Raw genomic sequence first — 27,839 nt, 5'->3', positions numbered from 1 at the left:
TATTTATTTGGATTTATGCACCGCCCTTCTCCCAAAGGACTCTGGGTGGTGTACAGGGCAGTTAAAACACAATATACAAAGTTAAAAATAAAATAAATTAAATTAGCCCCAACAAATAAATCACATTCTAAAAATTTAAAATTCCAATCCCTCAGTCCAGGCCGGCAAGCTCAAATAACCAAGTTTTCAGGTCGCGACGAAAGGAGCAAAGGTCGGGAGCCGTCTGGAGCTCAACAGGGAGCTGGTTCCAGAGGGCAGGCACACCCAGAGAGAATGCTCTCCCCCTGGGGGCTGCCAGTCAGCATTCCCTGGCCGACGGCACCCTGAGGAGGCCCTCTCTGTGGGAGCGCACAGGACGATGGGAAGTTAAACGCCGGCAGAAGGTGCTCCCGTAAATAATCCGGACCCATGCCATTTAGGGCTTTATAGGTCATCACCAGCACCTTGAATCTCACCCGGAGGGCAACTGGAAGCCAATGCAGCTCGCGGAGCAGAGGTGTTATATGAGAGTATCCGGAGACCCCCATCACCACTTGTGCAGCCGCATTCTGCACCAGTTGGAGCCTCCGAGTGGTCCTCAAGGGCAGCCCCATGTAGAGAGCATTGTCAATCTGAGTAGTCAATCTGAGAAATACGCCAGCAACAAACCCAACTGAGCCCCAGGGCCACATCTCAGGAGGAGCGACTCACACCCAAGTATCTGAACAACGGTAGCCTCCCGTGGGCATAAGGTCTCCCTTACAACCACCGCAACACCCCCCGCCCCTTCCCTGAGCCCGGGGATGGTGAAGCACACGGAAAGCTGGTGGGCAAAGTTCAGTCAGAGGGACACCTCCCTCTGGACCCAACCAGGTCTCTGTAATGCAAGCCAGATCCGCACGCTCCTCTTCAACCAACACTTGAATAAGAGGTGCCTTATTAACTACTGATCTGGCATTAAAGTACACCAGCCTGAGCTCAAGGGCCTGCTCATCCCCGCTCCCGGAAACACAGGTCAAATCTGGGGGGTCGGACCGTGCCACCACTTGAAGACAGCAGGGGCGCGCTCCCGAATGTTGATACGGCCCCCCGTGCAGCCACCTGCTGCCATTCTCAATCGTCGTGGGGATCTGCAACCCCACCCTCCACTCCAAAATACTACTCTACCTTTGAGATACAGCCAATGTCTGCTATGACTTGCTAACAGACAATAGCAAAATGGGCTGAAAAGGTATACTGAAAATTCAGACAAAATAGGGAGAAGGGAATGTTGCATCTTCAGAGTGACAACACAAGCTAGCTTCTCAGATTTCCTAGTTATGGTGATGAACTTTAAAAAAGTTTGCAATTTCTTCTCTTTTGTAATAATTTTATTGAAACTTTTTAATAGGCATAGTAAAAATAAATGCAAATTAAAATAAAAATTTAAAGAAAAATTTTAAAAATTCAAGAGAAAGAAAGAAAAGGAGAAAAAAGGAAATAGAAACAAAGACGCTAATAAAGAAATGGCTTTCAACATTCAGCATACTGAGCACTAATATAACTTTTCACCCTTTTTTAAAAAAACACTTCTCCTTCCTATAACATAACACATATTTATATATGCAATCCAGAAATCTTCATCTATTTAGTCCTGGTTCAGTAATATCCATTAAAAATTACTACTCATTTCAAACAGATTATTTATCCCTGATCAAACAGTCCAACTTTATATTCCTTCCTTCTGTGTTTAATAATTGTAGCTTTTAAATCATTCCAGTGGTGTCTCAGGATTTGATCTTTCATCAATACTTTCCGTTCCTAAAGTTTTTTCAGATTCTTTAAAAGAGCCAAGGTGGCGCCAATGGTTAGAATGCAGTACTGCAGGCTAACTCTGCTCACTGCCAGGAGCTCAAACCTCACCAGCTCAAGGTTGAATCAGCCTTCCATTCTTGTGAGGTCAGTAAAAATGACAACCCACGTTGGAGTGGTATATATAAGACATGCTATTGCTACTGAACCTAACTACCTACCGGGGTGCAGACTGTGGCATCTGATCCATCACTTTCAGGTTTTTTGCAGAGATTTCAACCCTTGGTCCCTAAAGAAAAACATACAAGAATAGTTGCATATGTAGAAATACATTATTTTCATTTGAAAAATCTATTCATAGCCATAAAACAGCTCTGGAAAAGAGGGAGCTGGCAGCCTAGTTTTATTTGCTTGCTTAAGATGAAAAGTCTTCAGTATGTTTTGCAGCTATTGCCCAATACAGTGAGTGACAATATCACAGCACACTAACAAGTGTCCTGAGTGGGTGCATAGGCATATTCTGCACACTGCACTTCTCTCTTGAAACAAAGGATGGAGAACTTGTGGTTATTCAGATGTTGCTTCCCTTCCACTTTGCAAAATCCCTATCAGTAGGGCCAATAATAAAGGATGCTCAAAACTGTAATTTGCTAACATCTGGGAAAGCAAAACCTTTCTATCTTGCTTAAAGCAAGACAGGTTTGTACAAAGTTATCATAAGCAGGTCATTTTTATTACCTTTTGTATCATGAAATGATGTGGATATTCTGCATATAAAAATTTTGAGCAGTGCATACAAATATTCAGTGTCCTATTTGGAAATTTATGGTTGCTAATATTATTTATTGACTGCTACATTAATACTCACTTGCTTTCTCATTATGTCTGTTGCCTGCATAATACACTTGGGCAAGAGTCCATGACTTCGAGCCAATATTGCTGCTTGTTCCAATGACACACAAAGTGTGCTCCTAATAGTATAATATAATAAAAAATAACATTGCATTCAGAAACTCAAAACTTGATCAGAAAAGCTGATTTACCCCCTTCCATAGATATCCATAACAAGTAGGCTGCCACCTGCCCCACCACTCACAGAGCACCCTTCAAAACATGTCACCAAATTACACATTTGGAATGTCATAGGGGTAAAATGATCGAATATTACATTTATGCATTTACTAAATATTATATAATTTTAATTATCTCCTCATTTCCATTAAATTCTGTTACCTTTGGGCTTGTTGCAGTCCCTACCAATTCTTTGCCCTGGTCCCACTCATGCTGTCTTGTTCTTGCCTACTTTAGGGAATATGACCCTAAGGATACCACAGAAAGACCAAGTGTGGGATATGACCTGAAAAGCTTTGTTCATCCTGCTCTACATATTTTCCTATAAAAAGGTAAAGGTTTCCCTGTCAGTCGTGTCCGACTCCAGGGCACAGTGCTCATCTCCATTTCTTGGCCGAGGGAGCCAGTGTTGTCTGAAGACAATTTCCATGGTCACGTGGCCAACATGGCTATATGCCAAAGGCGCAGAGAATGCCATTACCTTCCCACCAACGTGGTAACTATTAATCTACTTGCATTTGCAAGCTTTCGAACTGCTAGGTGGGCAGGAGCTGTGGCAGGCAAGGAGCTCTGGTCTCGAACCCAGGCTGGCAAGTTCAGAGTCTTGACCCATCTGTGCCCCCACATTTTCCTACAAGTTTACTCTAATGCACAGGACATACATCTGAGAAGAACTCAGAAGATATGGACAAGGACAGTTAATGTTTGCACATCACTCTTTATCCGACTCCTTTCTGAATTTTCACCTTTGCATCCCGGTGCCACACATTACCACCTGGCAGGCTCCAAGACGGTAGCAGAATTCAGAAGATATAGGCAGCAGTCCAGCCCCTGCAACATAATTACTAGAGTACCCAGACTGATTGCCTTTTGTGCTGACAAAAGATTTCATTAGTCTGCAAAGCTCCTGCATTGCATTGATGGGCCGAATGAGCTGCAAAAGAACAGAAAACAGTACAACTTAGTCCCTTTTCTTTCTGAAAGTTGTATCCGTGTGATCCCTTATGACAGTAACTATTCAGTATTATTGTTGCTATTATTTTGTGCCTTCAAGTGACTGTTGGCAACTAGATAAAAAGTCTGTGCAATTCTAGGAGTTTCTAAATTAGAATACAAGACCAGCTTTGGTGCAGTGGTTAAGGCATCTGTTTTAGACTGTGAGTTCTAGTCCTGCCTTAGGCATAAAGCCAGAAGGGTGACCTTGGGCCAGGCACTCTTTCTCAGCCCTAGGAAGGAGGCAATAGCAAATCACTTCCAAAATCTTGCCAGGAAAACTGCAAGGACTAATCCAGTCAATTGTCAGGAGTCAAAACTGATGTGAAGGCACAAAATAAATAAATAAATAGAATACAGATGCTAGCCTATTGAGAACTGAGACTGCATGGAACGTTATGCTGGAGCTCTTCGTTTAATTGAAGAGAAAGCAGCCATAGGAGAAAATAGTGATTTGGTATAGGGAATGATTTGAATTTTTGTCTGTACAATAAGGTCCCAATCCTAATTATTCTTTAAAGCGGAGTCTAGATCTGGCAAGGGAGAAAAAAACCCTGCAAGGTTAAAAAGTTTGTATTCTCTAGATTTACTTTATGGTGGTACCAACTCCAAAGGACAACCCAGATCAGGATTATGAACTGAAAAGTGGAAGATCATTTTACTCATGCACTAGGAAAAAATAGACAGGCCACAAATAATCTTGGAACTTCAGTAGATGAGAAGCCCCAACTTTCTTCTTAACAGTTGAAGTAGCAGCCTCTCCCAATTTCCACTTTGGCAAACAACTACTGTAAGTATACGGGCAGAAGGTTTCTATACCTGATGAATTTTCACAGCTGCGGTGTTCGAATCTGTAGGCAAGTTAGATCGTTCAAGGTAAAATGTCCTGAAATTAAACAATAATTAGCTTAAAGGTAAAGGTAAAGGTTTCCCCGCACATGCATGCTAGTCGTTTCCAACTCTAGGGGCCGGTGCTCATCTCTGTTTCAAAGCCGAAGAGCCAGTGCTTGTCCGAGGACGTCTCCGTGGTCATGTGGCTGGCATGGCTAGACGCCAAAGGCGCACGGAACGCTGTTACCTTCCCACCATAGTGGTCCCTATTTTTCTACTTGCATTTTTACGTGCTTTCGAACTGCTAGGTTGGCAGAAGCTGGGACGAGTAACAGGCGCTCACTCTGCTACGCGGCACTTGGGATTTGACCCGCCAAACTGCCGACCATCTGATCGACAAGCTCAGCATCCTAACCCACTGAGCCACCGCATCCCTAATAATTAGCTTAGAATTATGTAATTTTAAGCACCCTTATAAAGTATTTTAATCTCCAAAAGGAACCAGGCCACATATGACTTAACTATATTTGGATGGTCCAAAAATTAAGGACAACTTAAAAATTAGTCAGATTTCCAATTCCAGTTCTTCTGCAATTATAAAAGTCCCATGCAAATTATGAAGTGAGCTCACTACTTTCTTCTCTCTTGCTCCTTTTCACTCTCATCTCAAAATCTAGCAACCAGCTTTGATGGTATATTTCCAATTCCGACCTTGCATTGACCTCTTTCTTTCTTTCTTTCTTTCTTTCTTTCTTTCTTTGATCCCTCTCTCTCCTACATATTTTTAAAATTCAAAATAAAATTTGAAAGGAATTCCAAGTTGTATGAATTCAAGTGAAATAGTCCATTTCTAGCATCAAAATAAAGCTTCACTAATAGAAACTATCATGTACAATGGTATGGATGCATTTTTAAAGAATTTTGATTCAGTTGCCAAGGCTATTTACAATCAGATTTCTTTTGATGCTATAGTACCTGAGCTTGTGATAATACTGTTGCACCTTCTCAAGAGAGTAGGAATTGATTTGATGCTGAAGCTCCTCCTGAGATGACCCATTCGGTAGGACTTGGCCCTCCAGATTTTCAAGGGCTGTAAATATTTTAATGAAAAGTTTAAAGCAACTTTTAACAATTCTTATATATTTATATCTATTATAACCATTATTCAACAAGAAGGGTGAAATTTCTTTTGAATTAATTTGGATCTATTTATTGATTAATTTTGTATACTGCCCATCTCGCTATTGAGCAACACTTACCAATCTCATCTTGCTATCTATCTTATTCTGTTTAATCTTGCCAAGAAGGGTGATGTGTGAGGTAAAACAAAAAGTGATGCTTACTCATAGAGTGGGGGGGGGGAAGAAGAGCAAAGGACTTCGTAATTGTCTTGACATCATCAATGATGCGAACTGTGTAGTTCTTTATGTCATGATGCAAGTAACGCAAGTTACATAGCTTGTGCCATTTGCATAATGTTGTCATGATGAACATGATGTCACTGGATTGACCAGGCGCCTATGTGTGCTGGTGATGAAATAAAGTCTTGGAGAAATGTAAGAACAACACACTGAATTTATTAACAAATTATAATCCTTTTCTTTATATATCTTACCTATGTAAATAGGATCTTCTATAAACAAATAAGCAAGCAAGCTAACTAATGCACGATAGATAAATAGATAGATAGATAGATAGATAGATAGATAGATAGATAGATAGATAGATAGATAGATAGATAATATCATGGAATCATCAGCCTGGTTGTACCCATTTTTTTCTATCAATTCTGAGGGTTTAAGTTGGTCATTTGTGTGAAGGTTGGCCATTTGTGTGTAAGTTAGCCATTTTGGCATTCAGGGAGTTTAAGATTAAAAATGTCTGCAAAAATTATCCTGCCTATTCCAGAGGTTCTAAATAATTGTTGGAATTATATGCATCATGCCCAATTGCAAATATTGCACCTATACAATTAAAAATGAGTCTACAACCATTATTTAAATTTTAAACAACTGGTCCAATGTACCAATCACTGATTCCATTAAATTTGTGGAAAACATTTTCTAGTATCTCCTTTCTATCCGCCTTGACTGGGCTTAAAAATGTGAAATTATTTGTCTATTTAACATCCACTAACTTGACCTTCATCAAGATTTCAGTTCAACTATGGTAGGAGCTGAATATAAATGAATGAATGAACGAAAGAATGAGAGAAAAGGATTTCATTTGTACCTTTTGTAAAGAGCACTGCGTGCAGTTTCAGACTTCCTCCGTTCTGAAATCGGGTAGGTAGTTTAGAAAAGTAGTAACTATCCAGGAATAAGGTCACTTTCAAAACTTGCCGATTTCCCTCCACGTGATAAAAGACATGAGTATCTGGAGGAATCAAGGAAAAAGACATTCCAAATCACGGGGAAAACATTAACACAAGATAATCGACAGGAGGAAACTGCAAGAATGAAACCCACTCGTAGGTTTTAATTTTAATTTTTTTGACACTGCTCTTAATCGAGGGTGTGCAACGTCTGTTGAATTAAGAGTTGCAAAAGGTACATATTAGAAAATAAGAGGTTTTGCAGCTTCTATTGAAATTCCAGTCTCTGTGAACTTAGGCAATAGAATGCATTATTTTACAGTTCAAACAAATACAGAGTCATAGGAAAAATTCAAGGGAGTCCATGAAACTCACTTGCTACGAAACACTCATCCAGCTGCTTGAAATAAAAGGCAACCTTATCCAGCTCTGAAAGAGTGGCCTGGATATCTTCCAGCATGGTTCGCTCTTCTTTCTAAGGGAGAAAGAAATAGGACAAAAAGATTGCAAGAGGGGACAGATACAAGTTGTTGTTCTCAGCTTATGACCAGTCGCTTAGGACCATCTGAAGCGATGATGCACTAAAAAAAGAAGCTATTTATGCCTCCTCCTTAAAGTTACAACTGCTGTATAGGCACATCTGCAGTCATGTGATCACATTGCAAGTGCTTACAGCCTCCAATGATCACGTGACCATGATTTACTACAGTGTCTGCCATTTTCTGGCAAAAAATGGCAAAAAAAGTCCAGTGAATACACAGAATCGGCTTAACAATCATGTGGTTCACTTAACAACCACATGGTTTGTTTAACGATCACTGTAAAAATGGTCATAAAATTGAGTCTGGTCACACAGTGCCTCAATTTAGGACTGTAGTAACTTATGATTGAAATGCCAAGTTTTACTGTTGCAATTTGAGGACTGTACACAAAACATTCTCTTCATAAGAACTGGAGTTATAAAAAGGACAATAGATGCCTTCCCCATCAAAAGCTGGTTGTAAGTGTGACTAAAACCATATCTAAATCTTTCATTCTCTGAAATTTACTGTTGTTTTTTTTAAATGTGAGCTTGCATCTCTACCATACATTGTCCACCCTATGTCTCATATCTTTAGCATACATTGTCCATCACAGGTCTCATATCTTTCTCATCTGGGCTTTCATAAGGTATATTAAAAATTTATGAGCAACGAGGACTTGAACTTTCAAATGAATATGAAAAAAATGTTGTTATATATCTGGTATATTTCCTTGTTTCAAATACATTCAATGCAATGCAAGAGGCAGTTTCTCACCAGTAGAGGACAGAATACTTCAACACTTCACACAATTAGTTATCATTTACAGCTAATACTCTATATAGCACTAATATGTAGCTAACTTTTTTAAAAAAAATAGCAATGAATGTCTACTTTTCTTGCTTTTATCTTGGCTTTAGAAGAAGCCAAGAAGATAAAACTCTTGCACATGTAACATAGTTATGCAGAAAATAGAATATGGAGAGGTACAGCTTGTCACTTAAAGGGGGGGAAAAGCCTGAGTAGATGAATATGTCGTACTGTTTGAAGAATTAAACTACTGGTCTGCTTATTCAGTATTGTCTGCAATGATTGCCAGTAGTGATTAGAAATATCTTCCCTGACAGATTTTCTTCTTGCATGCAAAGCATGCTCTCAAGCAAGGAACTGCATTTTACTAATTTTCTCTTAATTATTAAAAGAACAAACATGAAGCTATACTACTCTGTCCGAGTAGTATGCACAACATACAAACTCAGTTTCTCTCTTCTTATACATATTAATATAACATGTACATACCTAGACCTCTTGGATCCCTTCACATTATTGCCCAAAATAGCTTCTCCTATACTGCATATAGGAAAACTTGACATTTGGCTGCATGGTTTACCATGGGCTGAAAGGGTGCTCTACTCACTAGGTTGAGATTTTGCACATATATCACAGCCACACCAGAAACCAGGCTGGGAAGGTGTGAATGGGGTTTGAATTGTTATGTTCAATGCAAATGCTACAACACTGCAAACAAAAGCAGTTGCATTTCCTCAGCCTTTGCAAATATATTTAGGTCAGAAGATGAGTAATGAAAGAACTGCCTAGTTCCTTATTTTGGTTTTCTGTGTCTGAGGAAATGGTATTCTAGACTTACCACACTGGGAGACAGCAAGGACTGGTAGTTGAGTAACACTCCTGTGGCTGCTATCTGCTCTAGCCATTTTTTACTGGCTTCCCGGCTGCTTTCTTCATACTCTCCGTTATTATTGTATCGATAGTTGAGCGCTCCCAGTAACTGCTCTGAAAATGTGCAAACAGCTGCCACCAGGGCCTGGCAGAAAATTACATCTCGTCTCACTTGCAATTGTGTATCTGGAAGAAGAGAGACAAGAATTGGGATCAACTGGCTATTGCTACTGCATGTGTGACTTGTGCTTCATGCCCCAAGGGCGGTTCTGGCTTTTCTTATTCAAGGCAGCCCATATGATACTGATGATATTTGGGCAAAAGTTTATTCCCCCGCCTCGAGGATTTATTCTCCTCTCCTCGCCCCAGAGGAATGCAGAGTTTTTCACAAGGCCATCAAGCAGATTAGGTTGCATAGAGATGTCCACATTAATCACTAATTCTGAAAATAATGGCTTAATGCAGGAGTCTTCAAACTTGGCCCTTTTATGACTCGTGGACTTCAACTCCCAGAATTCCTTAGCTAGTGTGCCTAATTGAGGAATTCTGGGAGTTGAAGTCCTCAAGTCAGAAAAGGGCCAAGTTTGAAGACCCCTGGCTTAATGCTTTGTTTCCCCTGAAATAGAATGAAAATAATCTTTAAACAGAATGTCTCTTAACACTGTTCAGGTGCTCAGCTGCAATGGATATCAAGGTGCTACTTAGGCCATTGGCCATGAGGTAGGTGACAGGGTATTGAATTCATAGGCAATGTAGAGTCTCCTAGCAAGAAGGATGAAAGGAAGCTTGGGAAAAGTTCTCTGCAACAGAGGACAAGTCAGGAGTAAGCAAAAGTGAGAAAGGATGTTTTACCTGTGCATTTCAGCAAAGCCAACAGGAGCTGATTCTTTCCATCTAGAAAAGAAAAATAAAGTAGAATTTAATCGTATCTTCCTTAACTGAAATGACAAGGCATGCTCAGTATCTTATTGATAGATGCTGGAGCTGAAGCAGAGTTGGAAAGAGAACACTATAATCAAGTAAAGGGAAATTGTACTCTATATTCAAGCCCATAATGAACGTCCTGGAAACCATAAACTATTAATGTCTAGAGACTGCAAAGACTGATGCCAACAGTATCCATAAAATTTACAGATGAAGGGGCCATAGCTCTCTAATAGAATACATTTTTGGAATTAGCAAATGCTAATGAATATGAATATTTTCAAATAGAGCAGGTGTTGCATGAGAAGCAGGGGAACCAACTTTTAGTTCTCTATTAGTCATACTCATTGAGTAACTATGGGCCAGTTGCTCTCTCTCAGTCCAACCTACCTCACAGAGATGATGCTATGGTTTTGAACTGTAGTTTTTGTATCTCTTTACTCTCCTACCATCGGGTAGGAGATATAGGAGTATAGCCAGCCGTACCAACAGGCTGAAAAACAGCTTTTATCTGTGGGCTGTTAGGCTTTTGAATGGGATATAATCTCTGTGAACTTATGCAGAATTGACTTGGGAGGCCGGTGTGTGGTGTAGTTGGTTCACATGGTGTGGTAGGATGGAGGGTTTGTTGTCACTGTGTGTTGGGGGGAGAGAACACGGGGAGAGGCTCAGCTAATCTCAATGTACACATGTTGTACTTTGACAATAAAGGTTTATTATTATTATTATTATTATTATTATTATTATTATTGTTGTTGTTGTTGTTGTTGTTGTTATTATTATTATTAGGCTTAGACATAAGTGCATAATAAACAAAAATACTAAAATTGATTCCCACATCAATCGACTAAGAAATAATATGGCAATTTCCTGTTTTCTGTTCCTAAGATTCACTTTCACTTTCTAGTTAGAAAGAACTTAACAGCATTTTTCCAATATTTATTCAGCTACTCTACTCCTTCTGATCCCAGCCTTCTCTACTACTTTCTTTATAATATGGAAATTTTTAAGAGCTCTTTTCCAGCTTTCCATTCACAAACCTTCCACATATTTTTGAATGGTATCAACAAGATTTTTAATGCGAAGTGGGAGGTTCCAGGGATCTTCCTGTATGCTGATCTGAATCTTGTTCCTGCTGCGAATAGTGGTTTCTTCTTTTTGCTTAAATTCTGCAGAACAAGAAAAGATTTCAGTTCCGACAATAATACAATACCAAAGTGGTTCAGAATAGCAGCTAATTACATCCTGTGCCAATCTCTGCTAAGCTAATTTAACAATCACTCATCGGTTTTGATAATATTTTTACTGAACTTAATAAATATTATCAAGTAATTAAATAGCATAAATCCAAGACACATAGAGAAACAAATACTAAAAAACAGAAGAGACAGGGTCTGTACACACACAAATTTATCGTATATATATTACCATATTAAACTCTATTGCTATTGAGATGAACTATAAAATATATCCAAATTTGATTGAACTGGGGTTCTTGCCTCTGAAATTTCATTATTTTAACTTTGTATTTTTTTCTATTGAATCCACATTTCTTTTGTTATATTATCTATGTATCATTACATAATTATATCATCTAGACCACGTGACCATGTCACATGACGTCATGCAACATATGGGAGCTTTTTCGCCATTGCCAGCAATGGGGTGGGCATGGTTTCCCTATGACGCGTCTGGCCCATGGGCCGGCAGTTTGATACCCCTGATCTAGACATACTCCATTGCTCAACACAGATTACATTATCTGTACTGAACAATTATTATTTTATTTGCAAAAGCTAAATAACTTAAGCTTGAGTGTTGGTCAGATCACAAGAACACAAAAGCAGAACCAACTTAAAGCAAAGGTCAGCAGTCCTTGAAAATCTGAAGAAAGACCAAACCACTACCATCCTTCTAGCAGACAAAGGCCAAACTAGAGTTATCAGAGTAACTTCCAATTACTTTTCCAAATATTGGAAAGGTTGTCCAAAAAATGTCTCTTTGGTTTCTGATGATCATGCAATTAAACTGTACCTTATTATATAAAATTTTTGGTAAGACAAATACCATTTACAAAACAAGAACTAAATGTTTAAATCTATCTAAAGAACTTATGGCTATTGAAAATTTATTAATTTTACCAATTTGTATAATATTAAATAATTTCCTGATGGGATAGATATATTTCAATTTGGAATGAACCTGGAATGATTTATATGAATTATTTTAGTTATACCACTTTTAAACAATTAGCTAACACTTTAGTATAGAGTTTATAGTCTTTATTAAGAAGTAAAATGGGCCTGTAAGATACCATTTCACTTTTGAGGATTTTTACCCAGTTTAAGAATTAGAATCAACTTGGGTTGTTTCCAAGACTCTGATAACCCTGATACAAAATATTGCATAAAAGTAGAAAATTTGATATTAAGACCTCTTTAAATACTTTTAAAATCCCCTGACAATCCATTAGGGCCTGAAGATTTTCATTTTTTAATTCTTTTAAATACTTCATAGATTTCTGAAATAGATAAAGATGATTCTATATGTTATATGGCCTTTGGAGCTAGTTCTGGGAATTCTAATTCCTTTAAATATTATTTTTATGAGATGGATTATTGATGGAATATAGTTGGTGAAAAGAAAATTGAATTCTTTATTTATAACTTCAGTTTTAATCATTATTTGGCCACTGCTGTCTTAAAGTCCACTATTTTTTCCCATAGCTTTTTTTTTAGTGTATTTGCCAGCAATATAGAACTACTATTATCGTCTTTGTAGTATCTTTGCTTAGCATAAATAATTTGAGAGGAGATTCTGTCAGTCTTCAAATCATGTAACTCTCTCATTTTACTTTCTAGCTATGTACAAATAATGGATTATTTAATTTTCCTATGATTTGCTAGTATACTGTTAATTTTTGAATAAAGTTTAGCTGCCTTTTGTGTGATATTTCTTTTAAATATGCTCATCTGATTTATACATTCTCCTCTTAATACTGCCTTCCCCATCTTGGTGTTTTACACACAGACACAGACACAAACACACACACAAACATATTTATATACAGAAGGAAAGGTAGAAACAGAGCCAGACAGACTATATGCCAGAGAAATTATCTCAATCTGTTAACAATTGAGGGGAATAAAGAAATTATATCATGTTATTTAAGAAACACCAATTTTCTTGAGCCAGGCAAGATTACCTTGCAAAGTGTGATCTATTGGGAAATGTTTGGTTTCTTCAAAAGCTTTGCTTATTACTGGTCCTTTGAGAAGGACATTGATAGCATCCACCTGCAAAGAAGCACAAATAATAATAATGATGATGATGATGATGATGATGATGACGACGACGACGACAATGTTGTTGTTGTTGTTGGAAGGTACCTTGGAGGTCATCTAGTCCAACCCCCTGCTCTGGCACGAAACCCTATATCATTTTGAACAAATGGCTGGCCAGTCTCTTCTTAAAAACTTCCAGTGTTGGAGCATTCACAACCTCTGGAGGCAGGTTGTTCCACTAGTTAATTGTTCTAACTGTCAGGAAATTTCTCCTTAGTTCTAGGTTGCTTCTCTCCTTGATTAGTTTCCATCCGTTGCTTTTTGTCCTGCCTACAGGCGCTTTGGAGAATAGCTTGACTCCCTCTTCTTTGTGGCAGCTCCTGAGATATTGGAAAACTGCTATCATGTCCCCCTCGTCCTTCTCTTCATTAAACTAGACATACCCAATTTCAGCAGCCATTCCTTATGTTTTAGTCTCCAGTCCCCTAATCATCTTTGTTGCTCTTTGTATTCTTTCTAGAGTCTCAACATCCTTTTTACATCGTGGTGACCAAAACTGGATGCAGTATTCCAAGTGTGGCCTTACGAAGACATTGTAAAGTGGTATTAATACTTCACGTGATCTTGATTCTATCCCTCTGTTAATGCAGCATAGCACTGTGTTGGCTTTTTTGGCAGCTGCAGCACACTCCTGGCTCGTATTTAAGTGATTATGCACTAGGACTCCGAGATCAGTAAATAAGCAGTCAATCATGCATTAATATTACATTACGCCACTGAGATATTAGTAATTGACTACAAAACTGACTTGCAATTTTACAGTTCAATTTCTGCAGGTATTCCACCAAGTCATTAACAGGCTAGAAACTGGAAGACGAAGGATTCTAGGCCTGCCTTAGGTACGAAAGCCAAATGGGCGACTTTGGGTGAATCACTCATTCTCAGCTCAACTCAAAATTGTCCTTGTGGGAAAAATGGGAGGAGGAAGGAGTATTAGGCATGCTTGCTGCCTTGAGCTCTTTTTAAAAATAATAAACACGAGATAAAAAGTACTTAAGTACATAAATTCTAGAAGTGATGAAAGGTTCATGATCAAACCGAGAAAGTGAGCCATAACATTTCTTTCATAATTTTTTTTCTCTTACATAGAAGAAAAGAGGAACATAACAAAAAGCTCTGGTTTATGACCTCATTGAGTTCTAGAAAGAGTCAGTCTAGTGTCCCATTTAATTATTGCCTGATAACTTTTTAGCTTAGATCTTACTTCCCTAGAACTCTCACCTGAATTAATAAGATTTTTAATTTTAATTTAATTTAATTTAATTTATTAATATTTCTATACCGCCCTTCTCCCGGAGGACTCAGGGCGGTGTACAGGGCAAGAATAAAACACAGAAATTTACAAAAGCTAAAAGATAATTAAATGCATGCCCGATTAAAATACAATTGATACATAGTAAAAACCCCAATAAAAATAATAAAAAACCCCACCAATCCCCCCTCAGGCCAGGCCGGCTTGCTCGAACAAGTATGTTTTCAGATCGCGGCGAAAGGAGCGCAGATCGGGCGCCGTCCGGAGCTCAACCGGTAACTGGTTCCATAGCACCGGGGCGCCCACAGAGAAGGATCTCCCCCTGGGGGCCACCAGTCGGCATTCTCTGACCGGTGGCACCCTGAGGAGGCCCTCTCTGTGGGAACGCACAGGGCGCAGGGAGCTTGATGCCGGCAGTAGATGTTCCCTGAGGTACTCCGGGAACATGGGTGGCAAATACATTTGATAAACAAAACAAACTTTATGATTGGCTAAAATTAGCAAATTGGCTGGTTTAGCTGACTTTAAAATGTTGATTAAACTGCCATAGTTATTGGCTATCTAAATTAAAGGAAGTGTTTCCCTGAAGGCCAGGTCCTGATGACAAACATTAGGAAAAAAAACCCACAGTGTTTTCATGCCATGACTATGAAATTCCAAAGGAGTGCTAACTAATATTAGAAGCCATATGCTGCATTAGATAACTCTTTGTGGCTTGAATGACAGAATATCTAATCTCACCCTCCTCCAGAATCTGCTAATATAACCTCCACTAGACTAACTGTGCAATCATAAAAAGGTACAATCTCTTTACCTGGTTAAAAAGATGTTCAAGGCAGCCATGAAGTTTGTCTTGTTTGTCTGATGGTATTCTCATATCACTGGGAAGTTCATCACCTGAGACAAAACTTTGATCTTTATTAACTTCACAAGCACACGCTGATCTTTAAATATGCTATTTTTTCTTTCTCTTTCATCCTCAATAGTTTTTTCCACTCCTTGTTCTTTTCCCTTCATATTTCCATCCACCCATACAATTTCTAGCTTCTCATGAATTCCCCAGCTTCCTCCGAGTTCTTAGACATGATCTCTTCCTAACAAAGCAAATCTATAAGATTCATTTACTGAAAAGCAAAAAAAAAATATTTGTATTGATTGGAAACATAATTCTGCCTCATTTCTAAAAATGTTTTTGGAACAAATTGTATGAGCTGCAATAGGGAGATTTCATCAAATATCCTACAGTTAGTTAAAGCACCTAATTAATAGGGCTGCTGAAACTCCTTTCCACAATCTCTGGATACGTAACTATGTGCCAAATTTAAGAGGCATGACTCCTGGAAACTGATGGCATTACTCATAGCATTCTGAGAAATAAAATACATGAAAATTATACAAAGCTGTAGGTCCTCAGTTTGAGCCCTAGATGTGCTAGTATGTGGACAGAACATTTGCTTGGCAGCCTATACTCATTACAACCATTTAATTCTTTACTTTTTTAACTATTGAATCTGCTAAGCAGGAATGATTAAATTTATCATTGTACATATATGGAAGATATCAGGATTGTGAATTGTCTCTAACCCTTGTTAAATACTTCAGCACAGCATTTACTTTGTTGTTGTTAGTTGCAAAGTCGTGTCCGACCCATCGCGACCCTATGGACAACGTTCCTCCAGGCCTTCCTGTCCTCTGCCATCTTCTGGAGTCCATTTAAGCTCACACCTACTGCTTCAGTGACTCCATCCAGCCACCTCATTCTCTGTCGTCCCTTTCTTCTATTGCCCTCAATCTTTCCCAGCATTAGGCTCTTCTCCAGTGAGTCCTTCCTTCTCATTAGGTGGCCAAAGTATTTGAGTTTTAGCTTCAGGATCTGGCCTTCTAAAGAGCAATCAGGGTTGATCTCCTCTAGGACTGACCGGTTTGATCGCCTTGCAGTCCAAGGGACTTGCAGGAGTCTTCTCCAGCACCATAGTTCAAAGGCCTCAATTCTTTGGCGCTCAGCCTTTTTTATGGTCCAACTTTCACTGCCATACATTGCAACTGGGAAGACCATAGCCTTGACTATACGCACTTTTGTTGACAGGGTGATGTCTCTGCTTTTTAGTGTGCTGTCTAGATTTGTCATGGCTTTCCTCCCGAGGAGCAAGCGTCTTTTAATTTCTTGGCTACAGTCCCCATCTGCAGTGATCTTGGAGCCCAGGAAAATAAAATCTGTCACTACCTCCATTTCTTCCCCATCTATTTGCCAGGAATTGAGAGGGCCGGATGCCATGATCTTGGTTTTCTTAATGTTGAGTTTCAACCCAAGTTTTGCACTCTCCTTCTTCACTCGCAACAAGAGCATTTACTTACCCGATCCCATTTCATCACTGCCTAAATAAGAGCTGTTACTCCGGACACTGGTATAGGAAAGAACCGAATCCCTGTTGCTGTTACATTCACTGGAAAGAAAAAAAATGGATATATATAGCTTTGAGAGAGAAGGAAACATAGACAGTACTCGTTCCTTTCTATCTTATCCTTGGCCCAAGAATTATGACTCTGCTTACAAAATTCTATGAAGAGAATAGTAAATTTTTTAAAATGGAACTTTTGTGTATCATACTTTGTCTTCTATTGATGAAGGTGCATTGCAGAATTAGCACATTACTCTTGATGAGAATGGCTAAAGATGATAAAGATTCAACATTAAATCTGTCATGGTTCTTCATGAACTTTAGAAACTATGTCTTGTAAGAACCAATTAATATAAGCAATATGATAAAAATCATATTTATCTGAAGAGCCATTCATCTCTTTTTATATGAATGAAAATTCTTGCCATATGCAATTGGACTTACTTCTCAGTAATATATATTCCACAAATATCAGAATAACAGAGTTGGAAGGGACACTGGAGGTCTTCTAGTCCAACCCCTTGCTTAACCAGGAGAGGCTACAACATTCCAAACAAGTGGCTGTCCAGTCTGTTCTTGAAAGCCCCCAATGATGGAGCAGCTATAACCTAACCAGAAATTAGAAAGAATGAAAACTGTCTTCCATGATCATCCTCCTGGGATGGTGACTCTTTGAAAAGAATATCTCCTTTAAAATAACTTTCCACTTATAATGTTTCATTCCCCAAAACATCTCTTTCTCCCATTTCTAAACAGGATACAACATACAGGCAGAAAGAGCCAAATATGTATACAAGGAATTAAGGGTATAGTAATATATAGCCTGTCAATAACTCTATTCATTCTTGTAAACTTCACATATCTCATCTCCAATTTCAAAGCTATCAAAACATATTTAATTTATTCTTCAACAATTGTTCTGCAAGAAGTATGTTTAACTCTTTATGTTTCAAGTAGATTTTTAATTTCAGCTTTCATTTCTGTCCAAATTCTGAAATTCCCTCGAGGAATTTGCTTTGATCTCAGTAACCTAGGATAAATTATTCTCAGTAATAGAAAGCATTAACCAAATCATGATGCAGAACTAAAAGCCATAAAATGATGAATAAAATCAAACTCTTATCATTACTGACACAAATTCATAGTGAATAGAGTCTTAATGTGGAGGCACATTGCCAGTTAGATAGTTGCTGATGATTTGCAAAATATTCCTAGACTATCCAAACCAGGGATTTAAAGCATGAAAAATATGTTCTTTTATTTGAGCAATAATAAGCCCTTAAGAGGAAGTAAATACCATTAATTCCTGTAACTAGGACTCTTGAGCTCATGACATCAGTGGTTTAAATTTAGAAAGGAAAGGAAATAACATTTCCGATTGAATTGCTATGGCCCACTCCATGTAATGTGCAAATGCAAAACATGTTTTAAAAATTCTATAAACTCCCACAGAGATTGACAGCTCTCGGCTTCTACCTCAGAGTCATTTATGTTAGCTCTAGCTCACAGAAAGCAAAATTTCCCTTACCAGGAGAAACATTCATTCCACTTGCACAGCCATGCTACTAACAAGTTTAAAAAGTGAACCTCTGAATTATGAAACAGATGTGAAAGCAATATCAATTTGGAACTGCTACTCTACTCAGCCAAGGAAGACTATCGTGGTAAACTACAATCATGTGAGTGTGATGTCTTTGCAAAAGGAAATACTGTACTATTTTACTGTTTGTTACCTTTTTTCATTATCATTTATTTTTAAAACTGAAACTGCCTATATTATATGAGACCCATGATGGTACAGTGGTTAGAATGCAATATTGCTGGCTAATTCCACTTACTACCTGTAGTTCAATTCTCCCGGCTCAACCTTCCATCTTTCCAAGGTCGGTAAAAGGAGGAGCCATATTGTTGGGGGCAATACGCTGACTCTGTAAACTGCTTAGAGAGGGATGTAAAGCACTATGAAGTGGTATATAAGTTTAAGTGCCACTGCTATTGCTGCAGAAAACAACCCTTGGTGGCTAACAAACATACAATCTATAAAAACACAAGATCACAATCAGCCCTATAATACCATCCTCTAGGGAACAAAAACAATGCTGGGTTTAGTTCCCATCATCACTTAATACCTAAGAAAACAGAAAAATCTGGCCATTTCTAAGGGAGAGGCTGTTCCAAGTGGGAGCCACAGCTATGAAAAAGATTCACTTCCTAGTTCCCACCAGAAGACAACATTTAACAAAGGAGACCTGTAGCAAGTGGGATGGGTAGAGGTCCTCAGAAAGAGGTGGTCCCTCAAATAACTTAGCCCAATGCCATACAGGGCTTTAAAGATAATAACCAGCACCTTAAATTGTACCCCAAAAGAAACCAGGGGCCAGTGCACCTCACATAGCTGCAGTGTAACATGGGCAAGCTGCACAAAACTACATGCCTTCCTGCATTTGGACCAATCTCCATTGTAGAGGGTATTGCATTAATGCAAATAAGAAGTGACTACGGCATGCAAGGCCCCCTGATCAAGGAAACTCAAATCCATGACATCCATCCTGTTTAACTTTATTCCTTTCGAAGTCTGACTGTCCATAGTCCCGCTGGTCCTTTGCAAGCTTTTAAGAACTTGGTTTTGTGCCCAAACCTAGGGTACCTCATGTGCGTCAGAGCTGTCTCCTGGATATGCCAGCAATTGTTTTATGATTCCAACTGCAGTGTGTCTTACTTTTTATACTGTATATATTTTTATTTAGTTTTTAAATCTATTATTATTGTGAGTCACCTAGAGTCACGTATGTCTGGTATATGAGAAAGACTGTTTAAAATGGGGTGGTGAGATGCTTCCTATGGAATAGTCATATAGGAGACAGCAAAGACTGTAGCTGGATAGTGGCTGGGCAAGAGATTCAGAAGGGACCCTCCCTAATTTCTTAGGCCAGAAAGGAGATAGTAGGAGAAATGTACTTTCAGAATTGCAAGCTTTACAATAAAGTAGAATTAGCTTATCTGGTTATGTTTCTTGTCTGGCCTGTCAGGCAAGACTGACACATATATGAGTTGGGTGGCAACATACATCAAATCAAATCAATCAATAAATTACCCTTCAAATCTGTCCAGGGAATGCTAAAACCTGTCAAGAGTTAAACATGACAACTTCACAGATCTAGGGGACCCCAAAATCAGAGCCACTCCCAAGCTCTTCTTTTTCTAATACTGTTCCCATCATGATAACATTGCCAGCTATGTGAAACATTTTACCAAAGGAATACAATTTTGCACAAAATGTACGTATTCCAGTTTGTAGGGATAGTTGCACATTTAGAATTATGAGACTTTAAAGAGAAAAGCAATGTTTCACAACAGAGAAAACTGTGACTAGGTGTCCTGTGTAGCTTCTTTAATCTGTTGACCACATGCTTGCTATTGCTACACATCTTCAAAGCCTTGAAGCTGTCTTTTTTAAATCTTTTAACCCAGACTCAGACTAGATAGTTCTACCTGCAGAAACTCCTCATTGTAGAGCTGGTTTATATACTGTTAGATTTATATCTCACCTTTCCTTCAGCATCTCAAGGGATAATACACACAATACAGGTGTGCAATCTGAGTTTCAAGCTTGAAAATGTTTTAAATGAATACATTTATTACAGCCCTTATTCACCCTCTAAGCAGGGCAGCAGCTATTTGAACTTTTGTATAAAAAGAAGGACAAGGAAAAGTGCAGATTTCTGTGATGGCAGTAATATATTACAGAGAAATGAAACAGGAACCCTCTGAAACTGAACAAGTAAAAAGTGCAAAGTCCGCTTCCAGAAAAAAGGACATTTCAAGCCTGTAATGTCTTTTTGTCTACAGTTCTGAATTACAAAATTAAGAAACCTCTAAGGCGGCAGCTTTTTCCAAAGCAGTACATTTTCTTCTGTTCTATTTTCCTCATGATTTGTATGACCCAGACTTTGTTCACAGAAGATGTAAAGTACAAAATACCATTGTACCATTTCTGGTTATGAGGTTTTTTTTCCAAGCAGGAGGACTGCGGTTCATTCTGTGCACTTCTAACTGTCTGAGACTCGTGTCTATCATTTTGAGTCATACAGTCTTTCTTGTAACATTATTCGAAAGTCCGTGTTTTTTGTGGATGATTGTGTTTGTACACATAAGACAACAAATCATCGGTTCTGCAAACAACAGCTGCTGGGCTGGTTTCAGACTAAAAGGCTTGAGCTTCTGGAAAACCCACAAAAGATTCCCTCCTTCCAGCTGTGTCACTTTGCTGGATAAAAGGGGGAAATTCTTCCTCCTAACCTTACCTGACCTGACTGAACCTTGAAACCAAGTTGTAAGTTGATCCTGTGACAGACATATGAACCATGTCTAATTATTGAGGACTTTTGCAAAGGATACACTTAAAATTCATGCTGTACCATCAACAATTACAGACTGGTCAAACATACCACAAATGTTCTATGAGGCTCTGTAAAACATTCAGGTCCTCATTCTATAGAAATAGTATTCCTATAAATTTATGTACAATAATAATATACAAGATACTTATCTAGTAGTTGATTTTAGAAAATCGGTGCTTTAAAAAAGAGATGATTTTTGGCCTCAGGAGAATAGGACTCAAAAAACTCCTGAGAAAATCAAACTAACTTTGCCTAGAGATGTTACATGTCCTCTGTATCAGAGGAAATATTGCAGAGATCTAGAAGAATCATGAATATTGTGTGGAAAAACTATATGTAATGATACATAAACTCTTCTATATAGAAATGGTCATATTTGATGAAACTGAAGAATAGTCAACTTTAAACTTCGATCTTTCTTTCTTTTACTTAAAGCAATGGTCCCCAACCACTGATCCACGGCCTAGTACTGGACCATGGATCATTAGGAACTGGGCCACACTCGTGGCAGGCAAGTGCACAACAGCGCAAATCTCCACTTGTGTAAGCAGCGTATGCACGAGCGAAACCATCCCCACCCTGTCATCGCTAGTCCACAGAGCCAGAACAGTTGGGGACCACTGGCTTATAGAATATACATGAGGTATTCCTTTGTGTTCAAAACTTAGCCAGATTTTATATACATTGTATGTATATATGAATTCCTCCATAATGAGAAGAAATATAGGAGAGGGCAAAGGGACCTTCTGCACCACTCTCATACAGGGCATTTTGTAACAACAGTCAATAGGCACAAAGACACAAATATGTAGTTTTAAGCAATTATGTGTACATACACTCAGAGTCCATAATGCAATTTCATTGTTTCCAAAATGAAACAATGGGTTTCCATAATGAAAATAATGGGTGAATACAGTTGTCAGAAGTTTCAACTTTTCTAAGCTGCCCTTCATTTTCATATCATTTGACTTCCTTCCGGGCAAATGGTTTTACGGAACTTACCTGTAGGAATCTCTGAAACTTATCGTATCATGCCCAGAGTCTTCCTGGTCTTCTTCAGATACTTTGAAGCACACCTTCTTCATGCCATGCTCTGCTTTGTCAATGTCACTTTCATCTGCAACCAAAGAAGTGGAGGATATCTCCTCTGTGGAAGGAGGCTCACATAATTCATCTGCTGTTGGTTCTGTTATAGTCGACAAAAGCCTACAAGTATAGAAAATGTTACAATAAGAAAGGTAAAACATTTACGATTATTTTGCTAAGCTACATAGGCTCATATAGAACGGAGTTTTGTAAAGTTCCATATGAACTTCATTTTTTTAAAAAACAGAACACCTGCACTAAAGTGCTGACTGAAGCTAGGACTTGGTGAAAGCATTATGATTCTGAAATGTCTCTCCTGAGGATACTCAACTGCGTGTTTATTCATTTTAACTATGAAGGTGGCAACTTTATTTGTCCTAGTATTTAATAGATTATGTTTTAATTGTTGCTGTCAGCACTTTGGGTAGCTTTCAGATATCATGCTACAATCTTGCAAGGAGGCAACTGTAAGCATGTTGAGCTGAACCCTTGTAAATCTTTATGAATTATAACTCAATTATAACCTAAATTTATCACCTTGAAATATATCTAGGAAGTGTTATGGAAGAAAGACCCTACAACTGATACCGGGGAAAAACTATTTTGGAGAGAAAGGCGAGACAAATGATACACTTGAAGTTCATTAAATGAAACATTTTTATAAAAGAATTCAGGGAGGAGGAGAAGTGATGTGAAAATATGCTTTTGTTTGTAAGAGGCACATAGAAACAGGAGTACATTTTAATCTCTGCAAAATATTTGTGAACCATGTAAGATTTAGTCACCCAACTAAATTCTATCAGCAAAATCTCATTTTTGCATGGAATAAAAAAAACAAAATGAGAGATGGCATCCATGCAGATTGATGTAATTAAAATTATTTGAAAGTATCTAATTCTGCATGAATGTGCATTGAATTTCTCAGAACTGATGCTGACAACCTAGAATCAAACACAAGTGATCCTCAAATTATGACTGGTTGCGTGGCGACTCTTTAAAGTTATAATGGACCAACTTGAGGATACTTATAACCCAGATTCAAAGTTCCAATGCTTAGGCATCTCCTGCAGTCATGTGACCGAATTTTGGGTGCTTGGCAACAATGCCACATTTACAGCTGTGGCAGCATCCTGGTGTTATGTGACTATGTTTTGTTACGGTTTTGCACAAACTGGCACTTACTTCCTGCAAAACTGTGCCCAGAGTGAACCATCACTTTGCTTAACTACCATGGTGTTCATTAATGATTGTGGCAGTTGCTTTTATGATCACCTCGTCTGATTAACAACCACTACAAAACAGGTCATAAAGCTGGGTCAGTCATGACTTATGACTGTGATGGGCAGGCTCCATTGCAGATTGTGCTGCTATTCTGTGACCTGCCTAGAGTCAGAAATCAATGTGAAAAGCTAACGGTTTTATTTATTTTTTTATTATATTTAAAACATTTGTATAACTATCCAATTTAAACCCAGGCTTTAGACAGCTTGCAACCTAGCAATAAAGCCAATATATGGAGGTGGTTCTTGGCTGTTTTTTCCAACTATTTGTTTAGCAACTGTTTGAAGTTATAACAGCACTGAAAAGTGACCTACAATCAATCCTCGTACTTATGGACATCTCCACATGATCAAACTTTGGGTGCTTGGCATGTAGTTGTAACGGTGGCAGCATCCCAAAGTCATGTGACTGGCATCTGCAATCTTCCCAGCCATCTTCCGACAAAGTCAATGGGGAAAGTAGGATTCGCTTAACAAACATATGATTCACTTAACAATTGCAGTGATTCTCTTAACAACCAGGGCAAAAAAGGTTGTAAAACTGGGCACAACTCTACTGCCTTGCTTAGCAATGGAAATTGTGATCCAAATTGTGGTCGTAAGTCGAGGACTACCCTATAACACACACACACCCAAGAAACAACCCCACTAACCAACTTACTTATGTATCTGAAGGACGTATTGCTTCATTTCCTTAATTGCTACGTCTAGCTTGTTGAAGAGTTGCAAGTAGGAGTCTTGTATCTCCCGATCTTCTTGTTTCAACAGAAAAGCAAGACCTCTATCTTCCTGAGTGGTTCCTCCATTCTCTTGCCCACAGTAACCATCATACTGTCTATGTGGACTGAGATCTTCATTTTCTGGGGTCAAACACCTCCATGATGGTGCAGCCATAGTCGCGATGCAATGCTGAGTGTATGACACGGGATTTAAGCTTCCTGTTAAACATTAAAAAACTGTTCAAGCTAAAACCACTGCTTTTTAAAGATGAGCATTTGAGTTACTTTATACGTTCAATAAACTGTTTTTTGAATACACTGAGCAACAGTGCCTTATTATTAAACTGGTTGTTTTTAATGCAAAATAAAATGCAATCAAATTGAGGGTGTTTGATGTAGTTACGCTTTAAGATTACAGGTGAGTGTCAGTACAGACTGTTGCAAACAGACCACTAAAAATACTTTACCCCTGAAGAACGTAGGAAGTTCCTTGAGACACTACTATTTCCTGTGTTAATGATGAAAAAGTGGAAGATGTTTTGCATGCAAAAAAAATATCTGAAAGTAACCCTCTCTCCCTAAAATATGAAAGGTCTGTTGCTAATTTGAGTCACATAACTGTCTGGAATACAGCAGCTTTCTATGTAATGTCAAAACAATTGTGAAATAATAAAGGCAAATAACCCGATTGGTTGATGGACATAATTTAGAAATAGAGTGGTAAAGAGTTCTGTTGTAATTTTTCTATCTAACCACTGAAGAACTTCTGAAGTCTTAGTAAAGAAATTATCTGAAATTCATCAAGACCATCAGAATTTTATATGTGATACATTTCAACTATGTAGATAGTTGAAACTAATAGAAAGATAATAGATATATGGAAGCTTATCAGAGCTCCCTTAACAGTTAGTTAGACCAATGAACTTCCCTTCCCTGGTGCCAGTATTTCAGTAGCTTTTGTATTATCAGGAAATTTCTCAGAAAAATGCATTAGAAAATAGCAATTAAGCTATTTATTTAATTGTCTGCTTACAGATTCCAAGCCTTGTGGCCACAAGAGATATGCACTATGATGGATCTCTTTTACTCATTCAGTATCCTTTAAGCCAAGAAACCATTCCTTCTAAATAAGAACAGGGAAAATCTGTTCCAATCTATCTACTCTCATGTGAAGGATGCTAACTATGCTCACCCCTTCTCCATGGACAGTCTCTGGACTCCCTCTGACAGTCAAATATTCTGATGTAAACTTCAAAGCCTATCTGACATTTAAGCGGAGCTATTTTTTTTTTAATGCAATCTTAACTCCAGTCAATCATTTCAGTTCAGGGGAAGATAGACTACTACTACTATTGTTATTAAACACCTTGTTCTGGGTCAAGGCCAATAATCGAAGGCTTCCGCCCAATGCGAATGCTGAATGACCTTCCTGTTGAGGTAGTGTTTTTGGGGTATGACACCTCCATGAGGTTAATGTGACAGTTGGTAGGGCAGAAATCCATGCTGCACAAGGGGTGAAGCTCTGTTGTGGCTCGTTTGAAGGATGGACTGACTTTCATTTTCAATTCATCTGCAAACTAGAGAAAGAAAAAGGAGCATTAGACCACTATTATGAACATGCAAATTAATAAAGTATCATGTACCTGAGATCTTTTTTTATTCTATAATCACTTCACCCACCAGAATAATTTATTTCTTTGGCTCTCTTTCAATAATTGAAAACAGTTCTTCATATATTTTCTCCTCCAGTCCCCTAATCGTCTTTGCTGCTCTTCTCTCCACTATAGTCTCAACATCTTTTTTTATATCATGGCGACCAAAACTGTATGCAATATTCTAAGTATGGTCCTACCAAGGCATTGCAAAGTGGTATTAATATTTCACATGGTATCAACACTTCATGTGATCTGGATTCTATCCCGAACAAAAGCAAATAGATGTGTCCCAGGATAATGTTGCAGGATCCAATCTGCGTCGGTCACCAGAACCAGAGGTTTACTCTTCTGAGCTTCTTGTGCTGGAGCCCCCATCCTTGGGGAACTTCTCTCTAGCAGGATCCAGAATGAGTCTGAAAGCTCGTAAGACTAAACCTCTGATCCCAAGTACTGACTTAGATTGGATCCTTGATTCTATCCCTCTAATAATGCAGCCTGCTGACTCAAGGAAAAAAATACTTTCACAAGAACTATGTAAATCGATGTTGCAAGTTGCTCATAAATTTCAGGGGACAACAACTCTGACCAAAGGTTCTGTGATAGAATATTGACCTGCAAATCAATATAATTGAGAGGGTCACATATATGTAACAATGGTATTAGATTGTTTTTCAGTCTGGTGAAAAACTTCAAATGCTGAGTGATTCACTCTTTAAAAAAAGTAAGTCATTCTTAAAAAAGTAAACTCCAAAAGAAAAGGGAAAAGTAGATGGATCTAGATGTATAACAGCAATTTTTTAAAAAATATGCTAAATGTCAACAATCACCTATTTGATGGAGAAAGCAGTTAGGGGACTAAACATATCTAATTAATAGGCAATTCAATTTTGTAGTTTTAAATGTTTATCCAAAGGCTGTTCAATGTATGACTGGTGATGTTTTATGATCAGATGCTGGTATGAATTTGCCTGCTCAATAAAATCAATAAACTGTTTGAAAATTGAAACTACTGAATATGTACGCTTCTACCTCATAAATCTTGCTGTTAAGGACCTGAAAGCATATGTTAACAGAGTAACAGAGTTGGAAGGACCTTGGTGGTCTTCAAGTGCAACCCCCTGCTCAAGCAGCAAACTACCTGAAGTCATCACTATGCTGTGTGGCACATGAGATTATGAATTATAATCCTACCTCTTGGTAACTGGCAATTCTTCTGCTGATGCTTTCTAGCTTTGTTTCACAAATATGACGGAACTCATATTGTGGCATGGTGACCACTGCATTGCTGAGGGACATGAGCCTCCTGCAATTCTTCACAAAGTTGCTGTCGTCTGTTGCAAAAGCCTCCAAAATCTAAAGCAGGAAAAATATATAGATTTCCTTGGTTAGGTTATTGTGACAAATGTTGCTAAGCACACATAGCATTGGAATGTCAACAAAAATGCACCTTTCCAAAGAAAACGTATCAAGTAAATATGATTCTTTCACCCTTTGAACAATAAAAGAAATGCTTGGGCTAACCTTTCTACTGGAGTACACTTCAGGAGAATGTACTTTTCCCAAAGTAGGTGCCTCACGATATGGTTGTTCCCTAAAGATC

The 27,839-nt window shown here is 38.4% G+C and overlaps 1 protein-coding gene across 1 annotated transcript in view; it reads right to left on the bottom strand.

The window, feature by feature from the left end:
- Positions 1 to 27,839, bottom strand: part of PREX1 (phosphatidylinositol-3,4,5-trisphosphate dependent Rac exchange factor 1) — a 222,180-nt gene that overhangs the window by 4,184 nt on the left and 190,157 nt on the right. Inside the window, exons 23-39 of the mRNA XM_083358786.1 lie at positions 27,431 to 27,592; positions 25,951 to 26,161; positions 24,527 to 24,803; positions 22,502 to 22,705; positions 17,056 to 17,144; positions 15,515 to 15,597; positions 13,310 to 13,400; positions 11,145 to 11,273; positions 10,033 to 10,074; positions 9,149 to 9,366; positions 7,355 to 7,454; positions 6,898 to 7,041; positions 5,641 to 5,755; positions 4,654 to 4,720; positions 3,588 to 3,775; positions 2,639 to 2,741; positions 1,992 to 2,059 (exon numbers count right to left, since the gene is read on the bottom strand). Coding sequence (XP_083214912.1) covers positions 1,992 to 2,059; positions 2,639 to 2,741; positions 3,588 to 3,775; positions 4,654 to 4,720; positions 5,641 to 5,755; positions 6,898 to 7,041; positions 7,355 to 7,454; positions 9,149 to 9,366; positions 10,033 to 10,074; positions 11,145 to 11,273; positions 13,310 to 13,400; positions 15,515 to 15,597; positions 17,056 to 17,144; positions 22,502 to 22,705; positions 24,527 to 24,803; positions 25,951 to 26,161; positions 27,431 to 27,592 — 2,291 coding nt within the window. The remainder of the gene's footprint in view (positions 1 to 1,991; positions 2,060 to 2,638; positions 2,742 to 3,587; positions 3,776 to 4,653; positions 4,721 to 5,640; positions 5,756 to 6,897; positions 7,042 to 7,354; positions 7,455 to 9,148; positions 9,367 to 10,032; positions 10,075 to 11,144; positions 11,274 to 13,309; positions 13,401 to 15,514; positions 15,598 to 17,055; positions 17,145 to 22,501; positions 22,706 to 24,526; positions 24,804 to 25,950; positions 26,162 to 27,430; positions 27,593 to 27,839) is intronic.

This window comes from Vipera ursinii (assembly GCF_947247035.1).
Source record: "Vipera ursinii genome assembly, chromosome: 3".
Taxonomy (NCBI): Eukaryota; Metazoa; Chordata; class Lepidosauria; order Squamata; family Viperidae; genus Vipera; species Vipera ursinii.
Note: the sequence above shows the minus strand (reverse complement) of the source record. Positions and strands in the feature narration are given on the sequence as shown.